The 27,616-nt window shown below is 42.5% G+C and overlaps 1 protein-coding gene across 3 annotated transcripts in view; it reads right to left on the bottom strand.

Annotated features, from left to right (window-relative positions):
* Nucleotides 1-27,616, bottom strand: part of Atp8a2 (ATPase phospholipid transporting 8A2) — a 515,396-nt gene that overhangs the window by 393,631 nt on the left and 94,149 nt on the right. For all 3 annotated transcript variants that reach the window (XM_051195581.1, XM_051195585.1, XM_051195582.1), the window contains exon 2: nucleotides 7,797-7,941. In XM_051195581.1, the coding sequence (XP_051051538.1) occupies nucleotides 7,797-7,941 (145 nt within the window). The remainder of the gene's footprint in view (nucleotides 1-7,796; nucleotides 7,942-27,616) is intronic.

The following is a 27,616-nucleotide window of genomic DNA, read 5'->3' as shown; positions in this document are numbered from 1 at the left end:
TGAGCCATCTCCAGTCCGGAGACCCAGCCCTTTTCTCCTCTGAGATCCACCCCTGTTCTAAAAAAAGACCCAGGCATTTGCCATCCCATCCAGCAGGAATATAAGAGCTTTGAGTTCTTGTTCTCCTAGATTATTTCTGGCTATTTTTTTAACTTTGAGTTTCTTACTGTTGTTGGTTTTTTTTCCCCCTTAATCTTGAAAAAAATCACAGACTTGTGGAAACTTATTAAAGATACAACATAACTATCTACCTTTCACTAAGTTTCCCCAGTCAACATCTCATAAGCATCTGTCGGAAAAGACAGATCGACTGGGGAGACTCTTCTTCCTTTTGCCTATCGGACTTTTGTAACAATGAACCCTGAAGAATGGAAATTTCCCAGGCATCCTGTGCTAAAAAAAGGGAAAAGCTGAAGCCTTTGGACCAGCCAGAGGAGGAACTTGCCTCCCAAGAAAAGATTTCACATATTTCTGACAACTTATCAAAACACCTCACAGGACAGACCACAGCCAAAGCCAGGCAAGAGGGGCCAGCAATGGGCATGCACCATACCTTGATTAGGAATGCTAATTATGTGTACTTCTGGCCCTCTGTTGAACCCTAACAACTTGTCAGGTCCCTGAAAACGGACTTGGCGGTCACCAAATCCCTTTATTTGGTACTCTTCCTAATGTGGCTACATTAAACAAAACCCTCACATTTACTAGCTTCTTTAATGGATATTCTGGGGACAGGTGGGTAAACCTTGCTTATTGAGGCTGCTACAGCCCAAGCTATTAGACTGCAACCTCTGGTAACACCCCCACCACAACCGCATTTGGTCCAAAGGAAGCACACCATGACACTGCCCCGTGCCCAAGCAACAGGTTCTTCTCAGACTCGTCAGGCACCTTCTCCTCTTGCACTTCATCCCCACATCTCTTTAGTTTCCCCAAACTCTGGTTAAATGTTAACTTCTTTCCCAATAATGAGTCTTTGATTCATTCAGTAAGACTGGGATATGCTTTTAAGTCTGCAGGAAACAGTGAGTTCGTAGACTCTGGGAAGAGATCAAGGTCCCTGCCAGCCTAGATGGAAGAGTGAGTTCAAGGCCAACTGGGCTACAGAGTGAGAGACCATGTTTCAAATTTAAAAAGAGGGAGGGGAGGAGGAAGGCAGGGGAGGAGGAAGGGAGGGGAGGGAGGGGATGGAAGGGGAGAGAAGGGAAGAACAGTAAAAGAGGCCACTGATCCAGATTCTCAAACAGAATGTCTTTGCCTCCCTATGAATAGGTAGTGCAGAGGTTTCATTGGCTTCATTATGAACCCACACAAAGGTCAATTTGATAAATATCACCACCAAACTCTTCTCCCAGGCATTTGCTGTTTCCTTAGAAACATACTTAACTAGCCCAAGGCTGACATGTTTTTGGTTTTTTTTAGTTTTTTTTTTTTTTTTTGGTCTGTTTCTAAAAATACAGTTCAAGACAACTTAGGCATCCAGTGGTTACCTGAAATGCATGGTGCCAAGCACCCTATAATTTCAGTATTTTCAAATGTGAGATACCTCAAAATCCTGCCCCAGGTATAAATCAGATAGCACTTTTTTTAGTAGCCAGACTTTTCTGTCGAGCTATTTGCTGCTAGTACATACAAAAAAAAAAAAAGTATTCCTGATCTATTATGATGTTCCTCATCAGGAAATTGTCTGCTTTGGAGATTAACCAAGAGTGTAGGACTCTAAAGTAAAAATAGCAGAGACAGAGATGAGATCTCCAGGGGGCTTGAAGGTAGCTGAGTAGATGTGTTCAACATAAACAACAAATCAATGAGCATTGTATCTTCAGCAAACTTGATGAGTACAGCTGTCCCTGGTCAGAGCTACATAAGCTTTGCTATTTATTTTTATTTAGTTAGTTAGTTATTTGCATGTCTGTTCGTGTGTGTGTGTGTGTGTGTGTGTGTGTGTGTGTGTGTGTGTGTGTGATGTGGAAACCAGAGGTTGACATCAGGTGTCAACTCCATGTGGTCTCCCATTGAACCTGAAGTTCACTTATTGGCTAGACTAGCTAGTCAGCAAGCCCTGGGACCTTCTTGCCTCTGTCTCCCTGCTGCTAGAATTATGAGCACACACTAACATGCCTGACTTTAAAAAGATACAATTTATTTTTAACTATGCAAATGGGTATGCATATATAAGTGTTGGTGCCACAGAGGCCAAGGGTGTGAGGATTCCCTGGAGCTGGCTGGAGTTACTAGCAGTTGGAACACACACACACCCCCCCCCCAGCAATGTGGGTGCTAACAACAAAACTCAGGTCCTCTGCTCTTAACCACTAAGCCATCTCTCCATCTCCCATGCTGAACTCTTTATGTGAGTGCTACGGATCCCATCTCAAGTCCTCATTTTCACCCAGCAAGTGCTGTACTATGTGATTCATATCCTTGGTCCCTGCTTATTTTTGAGATACTTTGTGCAACCCAGACTGGCCTGTATCTGCTACATATCTGAGGATGACCTTGAACTGACCCTCCTATCCTCACCACCTGAGTGCTGAGATTACAGCCATGCACCACCACAGCAGGTTTATTCCATGCTGAAGACTGAGCCTCTGTGCCTGCTTGGCAAACTCTTCAAGGATCTGCACCCCAACTCCTTTAAATAATTATCTTTGCAAATCAACAAAAAATTTATTAAGATTTTGGTAGTGTTTCCTTAATTAAATAATAAGCAGGTTTAACAAAAACCAGATTGTCTAAATACTGTAGCTTTAAAAATTGAGAGAATTCTTTATCTTCATATTACCTAATGCCACTGGCTCTAGTACCATATACACTTGCCATCTGCACCACAGTATACTTACAAATGGACTACTAAAAGCTATTATGCTCTTTCTGTCCCTTATAACAAGCACACTCTGTGACATTTGGGTACTAGCATATAGGTTAAACATCCCTCATCAAAATGTCTGTTTCTGATCTGCCTTGATCACTTATTTTTTTTTTTTTTTGTTCTGTTTTGTCTTTCTTGAACTTAGGAATATCAGCATAGACACAATGAGATTTTATGAGTCTAAACATAGAATCTATTTGTGTTTTACAGGTATTGCATGCCTGAACTACATGTCTTTGCTGTACCTGTTTTAATGGTCACCCACCAGCTGAGGTTACATACAGAATTTTCTGTTCATGATATGATGTCAATTCTCAAAATATTTCAGATTTTTGAGAAGTTTTTTTTTTTAAATTTTGGATTCTCAAATTAGGGTTGCTTAACCTGCTTTTTAAAATGATGATCTTATATACACTGCACCCGATGCTCAGATTCTCTTTCTAGACAGGAGATACTCTATTTTAAACTTACACTGGCAAAGACAGCAATATATTTACATTAAATATAAAACAATTTTCCCTTAAGACAAAGCAACCTGAAGAAACACGTTCATCTGACAAAGCTCCCTCGCTCTACTGTAGATTGCTGCTAGCTGAAACACCCACCTGAAATGAATGAATCACTCCAAACCCAAATGAAGGATCTAGAACTTGCACTGACCTGACTTCAAACATGAAAACTCCCTACAGCTTTGGAAATCAGAATTCCAAAGCGTATACATTGATAACCACAGAAAAAGATGCTAACTGTGGTATCATAAATATTTTCATCATTATTTGGCAAATTGTGCCAAGATATATAAATTAAAGATTTACCAACACATTCCTCTAAGTAGCAACTTTTGTTACACTTTAATTTAAATATGCTACATAAAAGGTTATGGTACCATTCACGGAAAATGCCTGACACACAGAAGCATAAAGTAGATTAGTGGTTATTTAGATGTTGAGGAGGAGGCAGAAGGGAGAAAGAAGGATGACAGATAGATGATACAGTGACAGAGAAGAATAATTGATAGATGATGGTACTGGGAGAGAGAATGCTTGACAGATGGTACAGTTTCTTCTTGAAGTGGTATAAATGGTCTAAATTTTACAATTATGATGGTTACACAATTCCATGAATAAACAAAAACATCACTTTAGGTGTCTCAATTGTGCGTTTCAGTGTGTAAAAGGAGATGAAAGTGTACACCAGAAAAAGGAGATCTGGTTAGGTACATAATCTTCCATACATATAAGAACACTGTAACATCCCTTTAATTACTATTCAATTCTTTTTGCTTACTTTGTTTTGTTTTGAGACAGTTTCTCACTACAGCTCTGGCTGTCCCAGAAATCACTCTGTACACCAGGCTGGCCTCAGACTCACAGAGATCCACCTGCTTCTGCCTCCTGAGTGCTGGGATCAAAGGTGTACATCACCATGCCCAGCTTTACTATTAATTTCCACACAATGAAGAAAATCATTGTCCTCTTTGGTGAAAACCAATACCTAGGATAAAGGTGCTGACCAGACTCTGGCTTCCTCACTGTCAAACTCCATGACTTTAAGTCCAGGGTTTTATGTCAAACCTTGCCACATACCTGCAAAAGTAAATACAGAGTAATTGTCAGGGCAGCAATGGTCTAAGCCAGAAAGGGCCTGAGGTGTAGAGAGGGCAAGCTCTGGAAAGGCACTCCAGTCACTGGATCATTAGGATCCCCAGCTACCCCCTGGGAGCCTTTCATTCCAAAAAGCTTAATTTAGAAGCAACATGCTGAGGAGTATAGCATGTTTTTGGAGTGTATAAGGCAGGTTCCATCCCCGGCATGAGAGGGAGATGGGTAGTCTGAGAAAGACCCCTCCATGTTTCTGCCTATGAGAAGAGTATCAACCTTTACACATGGAAAATTATATTAAGAAAAAATTATTTAGCAATTTCCTTTAATGAAAACATTCCCTTGAAAATCTTAGTTTTTTGTTTTTAAAGAAAAGTCAATGTTTTATAAAGTTGACTTCAGCGCAGCGTTACTAAAGTACTCCAATTCCATACCCCAAACTCTAAAGTCAAGCTTTATAGTCGGTTCTGAATGAACTACAAGTCATGACAACCATTAGTGATCCCATTAACACACAGCAGAAGGGGACACAGAAGTGCAAGGGCCACACATTTAGAAGCATTCTTACAGGATAAGCCACAAAGCCAGACAGAAATTGACGTTTTAATACTTGGTATGATGTATTTATTTAAAATGAATCCAACCATACAATTATACAGCTGGTACATGCCTGCTTCATGCTTAGCTAATTCAATACGCATAGTTATTCCAAACCCTTCTTGCAAAAAAGTATAAATGAAACTACATATCTGATAACCAGTTGGAATCCCTCTAAGGATAAAACCAGCCCTGATACAGACAGGTATTGAGGCCCCATTGTTCCCTAATGTTTGCCTTCTGTCCTAATTCACTCTCCATTGTTATGATAACACATGAGCACAGCCACTTGGAAGCAATGGGTTTATTTCAGCCTACAGATTTCAGGCCATCATGAAGGGAAGTCAGAGCAGGAACCCAAAGCAGAAACCTAGAGGAAGGATATGAAGCAGAGACCATGGAGGAGTGCTGCTTCCTGGGTTGCTCTCCATGGCTCATCAGTCTGCTTTCTTCGACACCCAAGGACTACCTGCCCAGGGATGCTGCTATCCACAGAGGGCTGGGCTCACCTGCATTAACCATTAATGGAGAAAATGTCCCCCACAGATTTGCCTACAAAGCCGTCTAATGGAGGCATTTTCTCAACTAAGGTTCCCTTTTCCCAGGTCACCATTGCTGTGTCAAGTTTACAAAAAATAAACAGTATATTTCCTGTGGAAACTAGGGATTCGGACGAGGAGACCCCTATTTTATTGTCACTGTTTCAAACCACCACAAAAAGATACCAAAATTGGTGGAACAAAGCAAAATTAACTTTGAAGAATTACTGAAGTTCAAAAATAAATATTATGCTCCAATCAAATATCCTTACAAAATATTAAATTTTTACAAAATGACCTTAGTATTTCCCCCCAAGGAATTCAATAAAGATATGAAAGGTGTGGAGACATGGAACTACATACCCAATGTTCATCTCTATGACATTTCACACATTCAGAGTAACACAGTCATCGTTCCAAGCTACACAGTCACTCTCCATTTCCCATACTTCCATCTTCCTTCGCCAGCCCCAGGAACCACTAGTGTATCATGAGATACATCTCTCTTTCAGCTACTTCACATAAATCAATTCCTACAAAATGAGACTTTTCATGACTTGCTCTTTCATTTAATAACTTTTAAAGTTCATCTATTTTGTATCATTGTATAGCCAGACAATATTCCATTGTGTGGCTCCTCCACACTTCCTAACCTCATCTAAACAAAGACCTAGATGTGTGTGTGTTCTGGCAACCATAGTCCTGCTGCTATGTACATGCTGTACATGTATTTGTGAAGACCTCTGTTTCCACATGAGTTAGCTATGTATACCTGGTCTTGGAATTTTGGGTCTTATACTAATTTTATCCTGATCCTTTTGGAGACATGCCAAACTGCTTTCCAAAGCAGCAGCCCCATCTTTCATTCCTATTGGCAATGTATGAGGCTCCAATTTCCTCTCTGTTTTTTTAAGTACATTTACCCTGGTTTATAATACCATAACAGGCTGTTTGTAATATCTGCAATGTTCCATATCTCAAAACAAGCCTACGTATTCAGGAATCACGATTCAGAGCCTAAGCTTTACTTCTTTAAAGGTAAAATGTGTTTAAAGGTCATTCTTGAAACACAAAATAAAGCCACGCAACCTAACACTCCCTTAATAAGATAAATGCACATAGGTACATTGTTATTCTTTCCCAAATCCTATCAGGCTATAGAAATGACCAACAATCATATCTCACTGCAAGCTAGGCAGCCAGTGTGGCATGACTGAGGTAGTGTAATAGTTAGATATGTAACAATAGCAAAGTGTCAGCCAAAGCTTTATTTAAAACAAAACAAAAAGAGTACTAGATTGTATCTCAGTAATCTGCGCAGGACCTGGTCTGTCAGTATCTTCCTGGTCTGAGTATGATGACCTATGGAGCTTACAAAACTATCCTCAGAAAGCACTCGGAGAGGGGAAGCTGGTCAAAGCTTATAAGTTTAATGACATTTCAAAGTGTGTTAACACCAAGCTAAGAAACAAGTTTTGCACAGCTGCTGGGATATGCTTGCTGCTCACGAGTGGGTTTGACTTCTGGCTTTCCCATTCAGTATCTGTTAATATATGAGCATAGTACACCATGTCACATCTCTATCCAGTTTCCTGATCTGGAGGTAATGACTTGCTCCACGAGACACTGGAGATGCTGGCATTGCTAACACAACTAACACACTGGCCAGCAGACAGAGAGCAGACACTAGGCAGCTGCTAAAATGCTACCTTCCATTCATTTTTCTGCTGACTCTGGACAAAGTTTCCTAGCAAACAAGACCCTTAGTAAATGCAGTGGGTCACTGGGAAATGAACATGAGTCCCTGTGGCCTGTGAGTTGCCTAACAAAGCATTTCCCCACAGACGTTCTGCAAACTATTCATAATGACAAAGAGAACCATGGAGACTACAGAGATTCTTGGAAGGCAGTACAGTGGTGAGTAGACACCTTCACTTTTGGCATTAGAATAACTTCCGCGGGGCTCACAGAGGGACTGGGCACAGCACTGCAAAGGGGAGGAAGAAGGCAGCTGTGCTCACATGGCCTACTAGGTACCTGGCTGGTGTGGACCTCTGAGCTCAAGGTAGATGCAGGAGGCAGAGATGCAAAGTGCTGGGGGAAGCAAGTGTACCGAGGGCTGGCCGGGTGATTGAAAAGCCAGGTGAAGGTGGGCGCTGAGCTTCACTCGGCTGCGGCTTCTCCTACCTGATCTGGTTGTCGCAGAATTTGTTGAGATGAGATTGGTTGAGGTAAATTATGCGGGCTGGTGCCTCTAGCTGGTCTCCAACAGACGTAGCCCGGGACATCTCATCCTCTGCCTTCTTGTAGCCCGCAGAAGAACGAACGGGTCCTGTAGAGATGAGGCGCGGGGCAGAAAACAAAACACAAAAGAAGTCAGCCTCCAGGCCTGAGTCTGCGAGCGTGTTGCAGGCGGGTCCAGGAGCGAAGGATGCTCTGGCTGCCTCTGTACCTTGGCTGCCCCTGGATACTAGACTGTAGCCACAGCCGCCAAGGCAGCGGCAGGCCCCGCCCCACCCCACCCAGCCGGGCTCTGGACCTGTGAGTTCCCACCCCTCGGTGACTTGAGACGCCCCACCCCGACCTGTGAATAGGTCCCACCCCTGGGACCCCGCTTCGCCACGGATCTGCGGAGGCCCCGCCCCTGCCTGACGCCCTGCCCCTCCGTAGACCAGTGGAAGCCCCGCCCCTCCTCTGAAGCCCCACCCAACCTGGACTTGTGGAGAAGGTTCTGCAGCCCAGGCTTCTCTAGCTCCGGACTTAACAGATCCCACTCCGGACCGTCCGGAGACCCTGTGGGGCCCTGAGCTACCCTATCCGAACTGCTGAACCCCAGCGCTACGGAACCTCTCGGCAGCCTAGAGCGCTCGCTCGCAAGGATGCAGTTGGCCGCGCAAGTAGCTTGCGCTTGCAGCACCCGCTCTGGCCAGGCTGGCTGGGGGCAAAGGCAGGAGGGCTGCTATAGACAGCCTAAAACTGGAGAGGAGGCCAAGGGAGTCAGCGATAAAGCCAGAAGACAGCTACCTAACCGAGGCGTGACAGCACGCCTCGACCCAGGGACTGCACTCAGGAGCTGGGTTTTCTGGGCCTCGTGGATGGTGTATAATCACAATAAGACAAACAGCCCTAGGAAAATGACCCACGTGCAGTCATCGCAGGAGGTGAAAGAACCTCTACACTGTAGAACCAAAGTCCCGAATCAGGTGGGCAGAGCTTGTGAGCACCGCCATTATGCAGAGCTCTGCTGCTGGTGTCCACAAACAGGTCAGATCACCTCAGAGGTTCAACTTCACCAAGCCGGCTTTGGTCCAGCGCATGAGCTCCCTTGCTTAAGTAGTTTCCGTGGCTCCCACACGATAGCAAGCCCTGTCTCTAAGCTTCTGAGTGAGCTAAACTCCCCTGCACTTTTCGTGAGGTGTATGCACGCATCATGCTTGAGCGATGGCAAACACACACACACACACACACACACACAGGTCCAGTGCAGCATACCCTCTAGGAAGAAGCTGCTCACCTTTAAGGAGAATCAAGGCTCACAGAAAAACAAAAGCTCTGCAGGTAGAACCTTGTCTTCTTTAAATGTTTATCCAACTAATAACCCCATCTTCTCTACCCATCAAAGAGGTGTATATTGCAATTCATTTACAAGACTTGCCCCTTACTGGAGTAAACTTCCACTTACTAGCTACAGAGAGACCTGTTAGTGATATGGAGAAAATCTGAAAAACTGAGGTTTGCGTTAAATCATCTTGTTAACTTGACTATAAGATTTACAATCCTTAGCATGAGATAATGGAAACGGAAAGGCAAACTGAGTATCCAGAGCTGACATACTACTACTACCCAGACTAGTGAAGGGAGAAGGGTTAAGCCTGGAGTAGGCGAAGGCCTTTCCCTTTCCCAAAGTCCAGAGCACTTGGCAGGTTCAGGCTTTAGTGCTCATACCTGGGTCCACAAGCCAGACACACCAGTTTTCTGCTTTTTTTATCAATGGGTGAACCACACCCAGGCTATTTCTTACTGTAAGACCAACCTGGGTCTACCCTGGCCAGTAGACTCTGCCAAGTCCCCTCTTTGCATAGAAGGGGCAGCAGGAAACAAGACTGTTACTTCCGTCCTGGCTACCCTATCAGCTCTGCTTCCTGGATTTCAAAGAATGGGCTTTGTTTTGATTTCAGGCTTGATTTATTTATTCTCGTCTCTCTGTAGGCTAGGAGTTGAGCCCAACTAAGGCCTTGCATGTGCTATGCAAGTGCTCTGCCACTGAACCTTGTCCCCATCGAGGCTGTGTTTCAAAGCACTTGCTACTTTCAGACAGATGGAGACTATTTTTATGACTAGTTGGTACAAAAGAACAGTTTTTCACTCTGCCACATCATACCCAGTTTTGTTTTGCTCCTCGGCATTCATCATCATCACCTGATATCATTTATTTGTGACGTTTTCCCAGACCCAACAGCCCAAGTTCCATGACAGCAGGAATCTGTTTTGTCTACTACAGTCACCTGAATGAGAATCCCAGAGTTCCACAGCCTGACACATGATGGGAACCCATAAAGAATGCCTTGGATTTCCCTGGTAGAACTACAGTGATCAGTGCAGAGATCAAAGACCTACCATTAGCTTGGATCAAACAGTCTAATGCCAAGACTGCACCCACTTAGTGGCTCTCCACTCCTCTAAGCATCACAGCCACAAAATCCTTATCACCAATGGAACCCCCCACTATTTCCTTCTTTGTGAGCCACATCCTCACCAATTCTGCACTGTACTGCTTTGTAAGTAAGCAGCCACATCTGAAAAATCAGTTAGTTAGATGCTGCTGCTGCTGGAATCACAAAATAGGAGGTCCCACCTCTTGTCAAAAATAGCAAGAGATTTAAGGAATCATATGACAATCTACACCATTACAGCTACCTACCAGTGAGTGACAGTTTATGACCAAGTAACTAAGAGTGGGATTGAAGGGAAAGGGTGGTCAGAGGTCACACCATCACTTTGTGCTTTGGGTGGAGAAGTGGCTGGAAGATATGAGAACCTTCCAGGTTGGACATGGATTTTGTTAGGAAAGAGGAGGGCATTGTGGAAGGGGCAAGGAAAGCCCAATTAAATGTTAAGTAAACAAAAATTGTATGGGGACCAAACGAAAAATAAACCCATGTTGAGGATTCAACCTGAGGAAGAGAGCAGACAAGCAGCTCAGGAAATAGAGCCTGTGGGCAGACTGCAGATGACACACAAGGTCCAGAAGGCCCAGCTTTGCCCTGAGCGTTATCTGAAGCCACCGCAAACAATGTCTAAGAAAGAAAATGAGCATGAGCACCTAGCAGTGATGGACAAAGTAGGAGGAGAAAGAAGATAGCTGACTGTATGGACATCACCTGTGCAATCCAGATGCAAGGCAGTAAATGCATGGGCTGAGTGAACAATGAAAGAAAACTTAGACCTGAAAAACATCTCAGAAGGAATCTGTAAGACTGTCTTTTGAGAGTGGGAAACTGGTTGTGTGGGTTATAAAGGTGGAGAGAAACAGATACCCGAGGTTTAAAGCAGACCAGGATAAAAAAAAACATTACAGATAGAAATAACAGAATTATGGCCAGTGGTTAAGGGCATACACTACTCTTAGAACTCAACTTTGGTTCCTGGTACCCATGTTAGGTGATTCAAAATGGCCTGTAAATCCAGTCCTAGGCAACCTAACACCTCTGGCCAACATGGGCACTTGTAAGCATGTGACATATATGCACACATATACACAAAATTAAAAATAATAAGAGAATGAAAGCAATAGTTTGACCAACATTTAAATTCTGATAAGTACTATCAATGGTGAAGGATTATTGACACAAATAAATGGTAAGAGAACAAGACTGACACTGAGTCTCCAAAGTTGCTGGCATGGCACAATGCCCATTTTCCTATACTTATCAGAACTAGACTGGGAGATTTTAGTCTGTGACGAAATGTCAGAAGATAAATTTCTTCTACCACTGTGACCTCATCTTGACCCAGGGGAGCTGGAAGATACATTTTCAAAATAATACAAATTTGTATTGCCTAAGGAAAACACTGTGCCATATATAGCAGAGCACATTATGGTGAAGGTTTCAAATTTGGACTCCTGAGACAAACCCTGAGTTAATGCATTTGACAGATACCACTGTACAAAAGCCAAGTGTATGCTTATAACTCCCCCCACATAACTAGGCATGGAGTCATCAGATAGAGGGGTCAATAGATACTTGGTAGGTGAGAAAGAAACCAACAGGAATGGAAAGATTAAGAGAACAACACTAGGCTAATTGACAAGTACTCAGTTCGCTCCTACAGAAGGCAGAGGACAATCGATGGCCAAGGCTCTGAGGGAAGGAACCTACCTCGCCTAACCCTGAACAGTGGCTACCACATCAGCAGCAGTCATAAGTTTATGATGGATGAATACTTCTAAACCTAATGGACTAGATGCCTCTTGAGGGCACCTATCCATCATGGAACCACCACAGACTTCTTCCTTGCCTAGATATTAAACCCTTCTCTCAGGGACAAGCCAGAGCAGCTACATTTTTGCTGGGCAATTCTGTGGACTAATGAGGATGGCTATCTGCTCAAGGTGAGCCACGGTGAATCAGCAAGCATGGGAACCAGAAAGCAAGGTCTCTGACTGTGGCTGACCTGTGGGCACACACTCTGTAGGTCTGAAGGCTTCTCCTGCCCACAAAGGGATCAGGAGGCAGAGGAAACGTTTCCTTTGAAATAAATATGAAGCCGCTGAAGGACAGCCAGAGTTCCCTACTCTATCCAAGCTGTGCTAAGGTTTTGGTTTCCATGAGTTACACCCTGGCCATTCTATCAATTGCCCATAACTGGATATAGCAACTATCACATAAAAGAGTCCATAGAGAACTGACGTTTCCCTAAAAGCCAGGAGAGCAAGAAAGGTGAGTCAGAAGGAGCGAACTGCTGTTCACTCATAGTTCACCCTGAAGTGCTGTGGTTCTAGATGTCTCAGACACAGGTTTCCTACAAGGTATCCTACTACCTTTAATTTGAATGGTGTCAAGTTATCCTTTTTAGTAAAACTCATTACACAAGTGTACTATGTGCCCGAATTCTCAGAAGGGCTTAATGAGAACTTGTAATTTACATGTAGTTGGTCAGAACTGCTGGTGGTCTGGGAGCCTGAGTTGTAGCTGATGTCACTGAGGAGCGCAAGCTATGGTGTCATGGCCTCATCCTGTAACGCTGGCTTAGTTCTGGGCAGTTAGGGTTGTAATCGTGAACTCTTCATTTATGTTGTGTGGAGGTGTGGTGGATGGAAGTGGAAGTGGCTATGTATGGGAGTGTGTGTGTGTATATGTGTGTGTGTGTGTGTGTGTGTGTGTATGTGTGTGTGTGTGGCATGTGTGCACACATAGGGCGTGTACGCAGAAGCACTTACGAATGGAGGCTAGAAGTCAATGTCATATCTCTTCTTCATTCAATCTCCGCCTTATCTTTAAGACAGAAATTTTGATTGGACCCAAAGCTTATCATTCAATTAGGACGACTAGCCAATGAGCTCCAGAGATGCTCCTGTCCCTACCCTACAGAAGCACACCTTGGTGCATGGCTTATCAGTGGGAGCCAGTGATCCAATTCCAGGTCCTGATTCCCATGCAGTAAGCCTTTTACCTGCTAAGCCATTGCCCCCAGGCCCTTGAACTGTGAGCTCTTGAATAACAAGACTCAAAAGAGAAACCTTAACAATCACAACACATCCCAGGCCACAGGAAAGACAGGGCTAACAGGAACCTGAGCCCTGCTCTTCTCATATGTGCTCACTACCCTGTGAGCCTACCTAGGCAGCTGCCCACTGAGCACTGGCTTCCTCGTCCACAAACTGAAAGCAGTTATAGAAATCTCAGCTTGACAATTGTTTTGAAAAGTGCAAGTTAGTAGATATTTTAAGATTTGTGGCCACATGTGGTCTCTCATATTCCTTCTCCCCTTCCCACACCCTCTTCCTTCCAATCCTCCTCCCTTGTTTTTTTTAGCACAAAAATCTCTAAAACTTTTTCTTATTGTTTATTTCTTCAGAGTCTCCCAAATGCCGTAGGTCAAAGCCTTAGCCACCTATAGTGACATTATTGGAAGGTGCTTGAACTTATTAACGGTACAGTCTAATGAAAGAAAAGTTAGGTCACTGCAAGGGATATGGGAACCCAGAACTCTCCCATTCTCTCTTTCCCTCCCAGGCACCATGAGGCGGGCAGTTTCTTCCCTCCTGGGCTCCCTCCTTGATGTTATTCCAAAGTCAACAGGCCAAGTGACCATGAACTGCAATCTCTGAAAACCTAGGCCCAAACGTCTTCTCCCTAAATCATTTACCCAGATATTTTGTCACAGTGTTGGAATGGGACTGCAACACCTTTACCTCAGCTCAGCTTGAGCCTCCAAGCCATAGTTTGCTAAGCACTGATAGCAGAGGTATTTTTCATAGTTAGATTTGATCCCAGATCCACCTCCATAGATAATAGCTTAAATTTCTATTATTGCACACTGCTGGCAGATGTGGCTATTCAGACTTTTATAATGAGGGGTAAGGAGTTGATACATCTTCCCTCACTTGAAAAGTGTATGAAGGTGCCCCCCCATGCCTCCAGGCAGACCTCCACTCTAGGAAAGCAGTCCCATGGCTGTTACAGAGCTTTTTAATAAGAGGCATGAACACGCACACAAACACATATGCACACACACACACACACACACACACACACACGCACGCACACGCACGCACGCACGCCTTCTCAAAGTTTCAAGCACAGCTCTGGTTTCTATACCGTATTTACAAAGCTGTTTCGTGACTCTTGAGAACACAGGCACATAGCTACATTTTTGGTGCCGGGAGCACAGGGGCTGATTAGCTCTCCTGATCAAACAGACACAATGGAAATGCTGGGCAAATACAAAATGTGGTTATTTTCGCCTTGGCAGACACATTTGAGAGACTTTTCAAGACCCCACTTTGCACAGACTGTTTCTCTCCAAATATAGCAGATGTGATCCACTCCTACCAAGAGCTCCACAGCTGAGAGCACAAAGACAAGATGACAGTGATGGGTCAGGATTTCTTGTTTCTGTCAACACTGACTGGATTTTTTTTTTCCTCTTGGGAACAAAGAAAATGCAGCGAGAGTAATTGGCTGTGGACTGTTTATTCTCTGAAGTGTTGTGGATGCTGGATTCACACTGTTACTGAATACCTCCTACGTAGGAGGCATTCTGGGAGGCAGTGGGGGGATGAAGAAGCACACAGCTGACGCCATAGCTTTTTGTCAACTTGACATAATCTAGAGTCACTTGGGAAGAGGGAACCTCAGTTGAGGAATTTCCCCCATCAGGCAGTTCTCTGAACATGTCTGTGGGCCATTTTCTTGATTAATGATTATGTGGGAGGTCCCTGTCTACTGTGGGTAGTGCCCTTTGGAGCAGGTGGGCCTGGGATATACAAGAGTTAGCTATGCAAGCCAGCAAGCAGCGTTCCTCCATGGCTCTTGCTTCTGGTCCTGCTTGAGTTCCTGCCCTGACTTACTTCAATGATGAACTGGGACTTCTAAGCCAAATAAACCCTTCCTACTCATGTGCCTTTGGTGGTGGTGTTCATCAATAGCAGAACCAAACTGTGAGGCTTTCTTAATAAGACCTGCAATGCAGACTCCGGTCCTCGGAATCCATTCTTTGTCTTATGTTAACTCATCCTGTAAAGTAAGTGAAGATAAATGTACTCTTCTGGAAATGTATTTCATAGATAAACCCAAACTTTAAAGAAAAAAAAAAAAGCTGTTTCATATCCTCAATTCAGAGGATTTGTTTCTTTCTAGGCTGGCTTGGCTAAGGATTAAATACAAGTATAGTAACTTTTTGTAACAATCCCCTCTGCTAGGAGAGATTCCCCTCTGCTCCTGGGATCTCAAATCTGGGCTCCAGGCAGGGACATCAACTGAGAATTACACTGGTACAAATCATCACCCATTGTAGATAGAGGGGGCTGGGTCCGAGATACCCCTCTCTGCTTTAGATACAAAGTCTCCAAATGCTCACACCCCTTCCACAGTGGCACAGCATCTGAACAACACCTACTCCCATCCTCTCACTCGCCTCTAGATAATGTGCTGGGCCTGGCTCAGCCTAAACTGCATGCAAACAGTGTACCGTCCTTTTTTTTATTATTTGCAAGACAGTCATTGTTGTTCTTAATATACAGTTTCTATCCAGGGTTGGATGAACCCGCAGATGTGGACTTGGCTAACACAGAGCATCAACTCCAGTTTTTAAGTTTATCCCATGAGAAGAGCAAACTCCTTCCTGTCACTCATGCTTCCATTTCAACCTCTCTTCACAGAAGCAGCCCCAAAGCAACCCTATCTACAGAAACCCTTGCTCTATTTTGCCCTTCTAACACGGCATTTTTCTAACACAGCATTTACCACAAAAGGAATTTCTTTGCTCTATTTCTGTCTTCAATGTTTGATATGTGCTCCAGGAGGCAGGGCTTGTGTTCATACTATCCATGCACTTCCCATGGGACACAGAAGACATCCAATAGACATGTTGAAGGCATGAACCAAGTAAGCACAGGAACTTCACCTTCATCTTTAATTGGGCATAGGAAGATGCAACTCTTCAAATTCTATGCAGCTACTCTGATCACCTCCCCCTCCCAAAGGCAGTGTATAACACGGCTGGTGAAAATGAAAATGTCTAGTTGCTTAGAGCTTATGCTATTGGGAAAGTTCATGTGAGCCCCTTTGAGTACGCCTTGATGAACGATGGTCTGACTCCACGATCACTTCATTACTCATGTGCCTCCACTTTAAATGATACTATGTGAATAGAGGGGAGGGACAGGGATATGGAGAAGAGCTGGGATCCTTGGCAGAAGGCCTTCTGCCTCCTCTGGTCCACAGAATGAGCAGGAAGAGCGGGTCATCTACAGACTTTGTATGGTCTGCTTAGCTTTTTCAAAGGGTAGGAGTATTCCCAAGTGGTTCTGCCTTACCCATGCAGATACAGTAGCATCTGCCACCTCCTAGAAGCCATCTGTTCACAGCCTTGTTAAAGGGTTCCTAGGCTCAGCACCTGTCCCGACAGCCCCTAAACCACCACCCTAAACCATGGTAGGCCAGGAGACCAAAACCGGTCAACCCTCACAGTCACCGTTAATTATCCCCTCACACCTCAGCTCTCTGCTTGGAGAATTGTCCACAGAGAAAGAAATGGAGGCATGACACCTGTGTTGTTCTCTGTCCAACACTCTCCATTCACTTCTCAAAGATCAAAGGCAGAGGCTGCTTTTCAGGTACTCTCCTCATGCCATGCTCCAAGCCATGCCTAAAATCCCACTGAGGCACCTCTCCTTCCATGTAGAAAAAGCTGAGGTCTGTACCATCCAAGCACTTTGTTCACAGGCTAAAAGGTGGGGGAGTCGCAGGTGGCTCAAAACAAAAGGTTTTGACATGGCTTTTCTTTCCCAGAGAGGCAGAGGCTCCAAGTCTGTGGAAGTCACAAGTCATGTACAAGGGAATGGATGGCAGATTCATTTCCCTCACCTATCATTCACAGCACCCCAGCTTGTCATGTTGGCTCGTCCTTGCTGGCCATAGGAGCCCCACATTCACTTCCATCAGCAATCTTAATGCAACCTTCAAAGTAGTGTGTGTAGTTGGACATTAGCAAGTCAGCAGAGGCCAGCTCATCACCTCCATCCCCAACACCCTGGCAAAACACTTTCCCCAGTATTCTGGCTTTTCCTGACTTCCTCGCTGATTTGACATTTTGCGTATCACATTTTCTTCTCAGACACAGAAGTGAGAATGCTTAAATATAGGAATATCTGTCAAAGAAAGGCATATGGAGTGTCTGCCTCACAACATCCTCAGCCCATTCAGTACTTCCAGACCAACCATGTGTGCTATGTCACAGAAGGTTCATTTATAATTACAATCCTAAAAGGCACGCTGGGCACATACTTGTACCCCAGCACTTGGTAGGTGGTGACAGGTGGAACTCTTGTACAAAGCCAGGCTAGGCTATATAGTGAATTTGAGAACAGCCTGGGCTACACAGGGAGACACTATCTGAGGAAAACAAAAATAGATATGTGTCTTTTGTGGAGCCTACCTAGCATTCTGAATTTACTGACCCATCTAATCCCTATAACAGTCAATGCACTCACTGTGAAGATAATTAATGATAAGGCAATGAGTAATGAATCAGCCAGCCAACATCCAATTCAATTTCCTTATTTTTATGAGAGTTATTTTTATGACTGTTTCAAAGAGTATCCTAAAATGACAATCAAATCTATTTTCAACTGCATCTTTTATCATTCTAAGTTCTTGTCTGAAAATAAAGGTACACTCCTGAACTTTATTAAAGGGCAAGGAAAGGTAAACAAAAGGGGGTTGGGGAGATTCCATTGGCTCACAGACATCCAGGTTTAACCATTTCATACTTAAGTCTAGAAAGCCAACCCCCTTACTAGATATTAACTACCCTGAAATCAGGGACACACAGAAGAAAACAGGATGTCAAGATGTACAAAATATTGAAGACAAGAAGTTATCCATGCATTAGAAATTCTAGGCCTTCTGTATGTCAATCCAGGAGCAAAAGTTCCCCCTGGATGCAGGAAGAAAGAGCTTTTGAACACCAGGGGTGAGAATATAAGCTTGCACAACTACCACAGAAACAGGTATAGATTTTCTCTGAACACTGGAAATAGAAACACCATTCGATCCAGCTACATCACTTCTGAAGAAATCAGACTCGGCACGCAACAGGGATACCTGAAAACTGATAATTAGTACAGCATGAGTCACAATCTCTAGGTTACAAAACTGGCCTAAGTGCTATCAGTAGCTGGATGGGTAAAAATGTGATACACATATATAAGAATGTATACACACCCACAATAGAGTGTGACTCTGCCCCAAGCAAAGCAAAGTCATGCCATTAGGGGGGAAATGGAAGTATAGAACACCATGTTATGGAAAATCGGCCAGACGTAGACAAGTATGCTTTCTCTCATATTGGAGTCTGGAAGAAAGATGTGAGAGTGGAAAGAAACTATTAGAACTGGGGTTTAAAGAGGGTGATGGCAGTCATATGACCAAACTACATCACATGTGGTCTATGTCACAGTGAAACCCATAATTTTGTCCAATTACTATACACTCTTAAAATCCAATCTTTAAAAGTCTCTTGCATTTAAGTATCTTGTAATTCGGCATGGAAACAAGAGAGCCAGAAGAATCTCACAACACTGGATGTTGAGTGCTGCCCTCTGCCAGGAATTCCATTTCCTCACTCTGCTCAGCCTGCCTACAGCCCATCATTAGGACACAGCTTAGGTTTTCTCTCCTCTGAGGTGGAGTTAGATGTCTCTGCTCCAGGTGAAGCTAGTAAGGTTCCAAGAAACATCTTGTTACATTTCACACAACCATGTCACTCATAGCCATACTGTGTGTGTAGTGGCGCTCATGAAATGCTAGTAAGAGGCATCACCAGAAATGAACACTAGACAATGGTTTCTTTGGCCACTGCGTGTCCTCACTCTTGAGAGGATTCACTGCTCTACAATGCTCCCTTTGACCATCATCCTCTCTTGCCCTATAAGGGTGCTCCACTCAATTCTGTTAGAAATGCTTAGTGTCTACACAACTGCATTTCACACACATTCTTTCAACGAGGGTCACAATGACTGGGAAGCTGAGGGAGTACAGAACAAGATCCCACTCAGCTGTAGTTGAACTCTCTTTGCCTTCAGTATCAAAAGGTATGTATTGCCTTTCCTTGAACCATGGAAGTCCATCCCTTTGCTCTTACAATTCTCCTTGGTGTATGCAACAGCCTTCCTTAGAGCCCTTGTGTGTCTATTCGGCACTTGTCCTTAGCCTCTCTGAGATACTTTTCTATTACCAAGGTCAAATAATGTGTGTATGTGTGTATATTCCCAATAATTCTATTAATGTCTCATCTGCTTTAAGTGTTCTACATCACATTATCGTCACTTTAAGTGAACAGCTCTGAGATTGGGTCTTGGAATTTTCATAGCAAAATGGATTATACCTATTATAATCTTAGCAGTGGTCCTATTAGTCCTGAACCCTGTGTGCTTAACTGCTATACTAACTCTATCTTCTTGCATAAACAGCCAACTCACCCTCAGGTGGTCCTATGATGATCTAACTACATCTATCTGGGGTCCCTTGACTAACTTCTGGGACATGAAAATTGGCAAGAGTAGAAGGCTCTTAAACCCTTCTATCACCCTTTCAGCCATAAGTAGCCATATCAACTGGTGATGGAATAGTTTCTTAAATCTTGATAAATGTTAATGGACTAAATAGTGTTAACTGTGATTCTTATTTGATAACTGTTATGTGATATATTTTGCTATGTTAAGGTTAAAACCCTTCTTTTTATTTAAACAGAAAAGAGGAGATGATGGGAGATGCCATTATGTATATATGTTTCTCATACTGGTTAATAATAAAGCACTGTTGGCCAATAGGAAAGGAAGATAGGAGGGACTAGGAGACAAGGAGGAAATAGGAAGTAGTAAGGAGGAGTCAAGATGGAGAGTCTGAAGAAAGCAGTATGCTGCCGGCTCCCTGGTAAGAGAAATACATAGATCAGCAGAAATGGGTTAATACTTAAGATAGAGCTAGCCAATAAGAAAATAGTAACCAGGCCAACAGATTATATCGAATACAGAGTCTCTGTGTGTTATTTGGGGCTGGCGCGGCTGCCGGACAAGAGCAGCAGCGGGCGGAAAAACAGTACACCTTACAAATGGCGCCCACGTGGCTATTAAGAACTTCCACTTAAAATTTAAGAAAAGTTAAAAAAGGGTTTTAGAAACAAAAGAACAGAGACAAGCAAGGTTTCTTGGTAGCAGCATTTTTCTCAGTTGAACTCTGCTTTGCTAGAGACAAGCAGATATTTGCGCAGCTCCTTTAAGGGAAGATTCCTGACTCAGCATAAAAGGCAAAAAACCGCACAGCTTTTAAATAACTCTGCTAACAATTTATTGGTGTGTATCAGAGCTGGCAATGGCAGTGCTCACATCTCCAAGCCGGCAGCATGCAGACCAAGGCAGTGAGCACAGCTTTCACTGCTGGCGGTAAAATAGTCGCCGCCATCTTTGGCAAACCTTGACAGAAACAACTATGACTTTCATTTCAGCAATGTTGTTGTTTACCAGATAAAAGACTCGTGGACAGAAAAAGATAAAGATTTACAGTAAGACAGATTCATATTAAGAAAAAACCTCTAAAGGTTTACAGTGTGTTTTAAAATATACGTAGACATGAAAAAAAAATGGTTTTAAAGAGACAAAGAGGAACTGGGTGTTGTAGCACACGCCTTTAATCCCAGCACTCAGGAGACAGAGGCAAGCAGATCTCTGTGATTTGCAAAGTAAACCTGGTATGCAGAGTGAATTCCAGGACAGATAAGAGTTACACAGAGAAACCCTATGTCAAAAAATAAAATAAATAAAATTAAAATAAACAGTAATAATAAAGCCACGTAAAGATGAAAAGCTCAGAGAGAATCTGGTTACTGTATGCTATTGTGTTGTCTCTGCATTGTTTGACTGCTGAGAAAATAACAACTGATAAAGGAAATGCTGCTGCATTAATTCAATTTATGTATTTTAAAAATGCTTTGACTCAAAAATTTAAGTTCAAGGACAAGTTACTGGGGAAAAGGATTTCTATTTTTGTTTCCACAGAAATTGAAAAGCTGTGGATTCTTTCCAGACTAATGTGGTTTGAGCAAGCCAGACCGCCTGAAACAGTACCAGGTGATTCTACATTCAAAACAGCTGAACAAAGCAGCCTTGCAGACTACAGCCATCTTCTTAGGATCCCCACGACAGCGCCCCTATCAGCAGGAAGTAGTTTGGAAAGAACGACGCCCAAATTCCCAAATATTGTTTATAAATGTTTGTTTTCATTTAAATGGACTTGGTTATAAATGGGTAATGATCACAGCCAATTATTTTTAAAGGTAAAAAGGGAATTATGGTATTGATATAATTACTTTGTTTTGGAATGGATTTTCATTTATTGATACAATTTAATGTCAATTTTGTGAGATGTGTATTTCTCCTCTTGTTTAGGTATTGTGTTTATATAGAAATATAATGTAGTACAGATTATAGATAATTACCTATGATAGTCAAAGCTTAGAGTTAAGTTAGTTAGGTTTTCAAGATACACAGAGATGTATTTGAGATAGATAGAAATTCTTCAAACCTTTCAAAGACCTACAGAATATGGCATTTAAAATGGTTTAGGGTTTTTCTTGACAAAGAGGCACCAATGCTCCTAGCAACACCACCTGCGTCAGAAAGGAAGATAGACATTAAAAAAACACGTTATGGAGTTTACTTCCAATATGGCAAGACTAGCCATTTGGACAAGATACTGCTCTTGTCTGGACTGTTTGACTTTATGCTGTATATACTGGACATGCAGGACCCACAAAAAAGTGACTGCTAATTCAAGATGGACATTGCTACAGAGTTCCTGCTTCATGGAAGAGTCTGCGAGACAGTCTGCAGGACACAGAGAAAAGTGACTGACAAACTGCCAATACAAGAAGACAGTTTAAAGTTTCCTGCTTTGCTGAAGAGTCTGCCAGACACACTATGGCCTATGGGCTGAAGATGGAAGATTACAATAGAACTTCAGGTGACTGACAAAGCAAGATGTCTCTGTCATATCTAGAGTTTATATACTATCCTTCTGTGGTCTTTGAAGGAGTTGAAGACAGATAGTTATGGTTATAGTTTTCCTTAGTCAGGATTAAAGATAAGTTACATATAGAACTTTAGACTCACAAAGATAAAATAGATGATGGAATAGTTTCTTAAATCTTGATAAATGTTAATGGACTAAATAGTGTTAACTGTGATTCTTATTTGATAACTGTTATGTGATATATTTTGCTATGTTAAGGTTAAAACCCTTCTTTTTATTTAAACAGAAAAGAGGAGATGATGGGAGATGCCATTATGTATATATGTTTCTCATACTGGTTAATAATAAAGCACTGTTGGCCAATAGGAAAGGAAGATAGGAGGGACTAGGAGACAAGGAGGAAATAGGAAGTAGTAAGGAGGAGTCAAGATGGAGAGTCTGAAGAAAGCAGTATGCTGCCGGCTCCCTGGTAAGAGAAATACATAGATCAGCAGAAATGGGTTAATACTTAAGATAGAGCTAGCCAATAAGAAAATAGTAACCAGGCCAACAGATTATATCGAATACAGAGTCTCTGTGTGTTATTTGGGGCTGGCGCGGCTGCCGGACAAGAGTGGCGGCGGGTGGAAAAACCGAACTCCTTACAAACTGGACCCCATCTCCTACATGATTTGGGAGCCTCAATTCCTGAAAGGGGTTGTTGGATATTAGCGGGCGTCTAGGTCACTGGGAATGGACACTCTTCATAATCAGCAGTTTGAAAAACAGGAACTGAAACCACAGGTCTCTGCTTAGTGCCCAAAGCACATTCTGTCTGTCTTATCTCTAGCCCCAGTGGGGTTACCAGGTTATGGCAGTCAACTCTCTCCTGCCATTGTCACCACAGTTATGACAGTCAACTCTCTGTCAGTGTAACAAATTATAAAGAGAGCTGGGTGGTGATGGAACACACCTTTAATCCCAGCACTCAGGAGACAGAGGCAGGTGGCTCTCTATGAGTTAGAACAAAGCAAGTTCTAAGACAGAGGACCCCTGTCTCAAGAAAATTTTTTAAAGAAAGAAAAAAAAGTGAAGAAATGAAAAGGTTGGTTTTTGGCTCACAGTACCTGGAAATTTCAGTCCATCCTTTGTCTTGGGCTTGTGACCATATCCCCAGTACACAGTAGAAATGTCTGGTCAAGCCCAACTATTCGCCTCATAGCCAGGACACAAGACAGAAAGAGAAAGGTTCTGGGATCCCACAATCCTTTGGACCTCAACAGACTTCCAGTGTGTCCCAACCCCTTAAAGCCTCTATTCTCTCCCAATAGTATCAAGTAGGCCATCAACCTCTGAGGTGGCTCCAAATCAAAAAAAAAAAAAAAAAAAAAAGAATGGGCTAGGTAATTCAAGCCTAGGGTTGAATTTACAGTATGATACTGTATAATGAAGATGATGATAATGATGATGAAGACAACAATTTCATTCTTTCCCCAAAAATAAGAGGACTAAAAAAATCATACAAGTTGCTAGCCACAAGCACTTACTGTGATTCCTAATCTCTTTGGTTCACAAGCCCTAGCCAAACTCTGAGTATTTTCCTTTGCCAAAAGTTTTCCACCAAAGGCTTGAGAAAAGGTCTGGAGAAAGGGTAGCTATGGTTGACAGAAGCAAAACTTCTGTGTAAGGCATAGCAGAGAGATTATGGTTGATGACTGTGCTTCAAAAGAGCTAGAGGAGAGGATTTTCCATGTCCCAAAGACAAAGGAAAGATGTGGTAATGGAAATGCTAGCCAACCTGGCCTGGTCACTATAAATGATAAACATGGTGTATAACTATGAACAACTGTGTGTGTGTGTGTGTGTGTGTGTGTGTGTGTGTGTGTGTGTGTGTGCATGTGCTCTAGTTTCCACCTCCTAATTAGGCAGAATGACTAAACTCCTTCCTTAAAATGCAGGACTCACTTGTTCTCTAATCCCTGGCATGTACCATGTGCTGAAATTGAACAAGCATACTGTTTTCCTTTTTCTTTGTGGGAATATGATGGTTGCCTTCAGTAATAGCTAACCTGGATTAGTAATGTAGCATTTACCTTTGCAATTACTTACAAATGTTTTGATTCATCTCCTAATCCCACCTCTAACTGTCAGAGAATCCCAGCTGTTCCTGCCACCCACCCCCATCCCTGTAACTTGTGATGGGTTCTGAATCTGACCTTCTCCCTCCTCCTCTCTCCTCATCCTGATACTGCAGTAACTTCCTTGATCAGCCTCTTTGTGATCTTACCCTCAGGAGTAATGGCATCAGACTCACCTGTCTCTCTCTCAGAACAATGAAACTTCCCTAGAGTGATAGCTTGAAGCCACTTGCAAGGGCTGGGTTCCTATAACCCAATTAACTCCTGCAAGCCTCTTTCTCCACACTGATGTATTAGTTATGGGGTTTCCAACACATACCTTGAGGGCTTCATTCAAGCCATCACAGAATGCCAAGCTCTACTCTGAATGCAACGCCTTCTCTGCTCTCATTCATACACATCTAGTCCATCCCTGCTCCTTCTGCCTATAGCGACCTCAGCTGGAACTCCCTTCACATCTCTCATTCTTTATTATTTGGGTCTCTAAACACAAAGCCGATCTCCTCAAATGGAATTCTTAAAAGGAATATAATTTAACTACACACCACACCACAATTCATCATCCACAGGGCCCTGGGCTTGGTAATGTATAATTCAGTCCCTTGCTGCTCCCTTTGTTAGGAGGGTACACATCTGTTCAATAGCTGCTGCTGAGAGCTAAACACTCAGCCCTATAATACACTATCTGAACTCTATAGAAATGTTTGCCCACCTGACATAGGGGTTGTTAACACAATCTCAGCACAGTAACCACACCAGTTTTTTTAAATCAAGTGCGACCCACAGTGAGGACCCCAACTGGTGCTTGAGGAAACCTAAGACTAGGTCTCTTAACCTTAATGACCCCAGATACTAGCAGGCTCCTAAGCAGAGCAGGACATAGATACAAATTACAATGTAATGTCTATTAACTGAGATGGCTGTGGCTACAGAAGGTTCAACATCATAAAGGTACTTGTTGGACACTTGAAACAGAGCTATCTTACTTCCTCGAGATTTACATAAGTCACACTTATCAAAGTCATTTCTTCCAAGAACTCCTCAGTGCACAAGTTTATTCTACCAAAAAAATGCTTCTGCCTGGTCCACTAATGAGCCTGAATTGTGATTCCAATGATTCAGGTCATCAATGTGTCCACTATTCCCTTCTAACTATATTATTGCTGCTCTTCAGAATGCTAAATTTCATCCCATGTTTTGCTTAGACAAAAATATTGGTTGTATCACTAGGCAGACAATGAACCCTTCTTTTCCTATTGTGAAGGGATAGTTCATCTCAAAAGCTATTTGCTGAACTTAATATGCACATCAACTTTCGTTCATAACCAGTACTAAATCACAAAGATCTCTGCCAGACTCAGAACTGGTCAAAGTGCAGAGAATGATTGTCTGTGGATGTTCTCTTCTTCCCAGGGCCCCCCTCCACCATGTTGCCAAAAGGAGAGTAGAAAGTAAGTAAGAGCTGGAGTTTGGGAAGAACTGGGGTGAAGCAATGTCTTCTAGACACAAGACCATTATACTCATGAACTCAGAAGTTGTAGCTACCTGCACAAGACCCAAACAAGATCAAGCCAATCAACATTCCAGCATGAGTGGGAGAGGGGTACATGAACTTCCACCCCTAGCTGAGAACTATTCACGGTAGTTAGTTGCTAGAGAAAAAAAAAGTTTTCTTTAAGGTTATGGTCCCTGGTAGGTTGCTCCAGCAGATGTCCCCAAATCCATGCACACATGGACAGCATTAATTGTATTAAGTACCTTACCAGAGGGGAGGGAGGGGAAGAGAGAGAGAGAGAGAGAGAGAGAGAGAGAGGAGAGAAACACGAAGTTGGGAAGGGAGATATGGAAATAGGGGGAGATGGATCTGGAAGGAGTTGGAAGTGGGATGCTGGGCTTGATGAAAATCTTGGGAGAGAAGGAGATGAGGATTAGGAGGTAAATATCATCAAAATATATTGTATAAAATATTCAAATAATTTAAAAATTATGAAGAAAAGCTTAAGTAACACTTTCATTGGAGTCTTGATGCTTTGTCCCAAGTTATTTTTATGTAGAATTTCCATAAATATTTAATCTATGAAAACTATATTTTCAAACATCAGTCTTTCATGCCTAATTCAACTTCTATTGGACAAGCTAAAGAATATGTTGTTTTAAAAGTTTTGGATCTTCTATGAAACATGTAAGGTCAAAAATAATATATAGTGGTGTATCAATAAATACTCTTGTGGCCATTCAGGTACTGGTAAATCCTCAATATAAACAAGCAGAATATCAGTCTTTAAGTGCACCTTTCTCAAGCATACTACATTAACATGATTTACACAAGTATAGCTACTTGTTCATATAAAGAAAAGCATATTATTATATAATAGACTTCAAACAAATTAATCAGAAGAAATAAAGGAGGATCTTTCATTATTATCAAGGGAACAATTACCCCAAAAGACATTACAATCCTAAACATATGCACCAGAGTTTGGTGCACCCAGTTTCACAAAAACAGTACTACTGGACACAGTAGACAAAGATTAATTCCAGCTTAGTAATAGTGATTTCAACACCCCACTTTTGGAAAATATCAGTATTAAGTGTATCATATACCCAATGGACCTAACACATATATACAGAATATTCTACCCAACACCAAAGAATACATATTCCACACAGCAGCCCATGGAAGCCCCTCTAAAGGAGAGCACAGATGAGACATAAAACACATCATCACAAATTCGGAAAAAATGAAATAACCTCTTGGACTGTTATCTGACCGCAAAGCAATAAGGCTTAAAATCAACAGCAAGGTATTGCTAGTAATTGCATGAACTCACAGAGATTAAACAACACATTATTGAATGAGTCAAAGAAGAAATCAAGACAGAAAATCTAAAATTCCTGAAATTAAACAAAAATGGAAACACAACAAAACCTCTGAGACATATAAAGCAGTCCTAAGAGGAAAACTTGAAGCTCTAAGTGTCTGCACTAAAACATCAGAACAGGCACATATAAATGACTTTTAAAAAAACAAGAAAACTAAACCCAAATCCAGTAGATTGGAAGAAGTAATCAATATCAGATCATAAACTAATGAAATAGAAACAATATAAAGAATCAACAAATCCAAGAACTGATT

This window comes from Phodopus roborovskii, unplaced genomic scaffold (assembly GCF_943737965.1).
Source record: "Phodopus roborovskii unplaced genomic scaffold, PHOROB, whole genome shotgun sequence".
Classification (NCBI taxonomy): domain Eukaryota; kingdom Metazoa; phylum Chordata; class Mammalia; order Rodentia; family Cricetidae; genus Phodopus; species Phodopus roborovskii.
The sequence above is the reverse complement of the archived record's forward strand: the minus strand, read 5'-3'. Positions and strand labels throughout refer to the sequence as shown.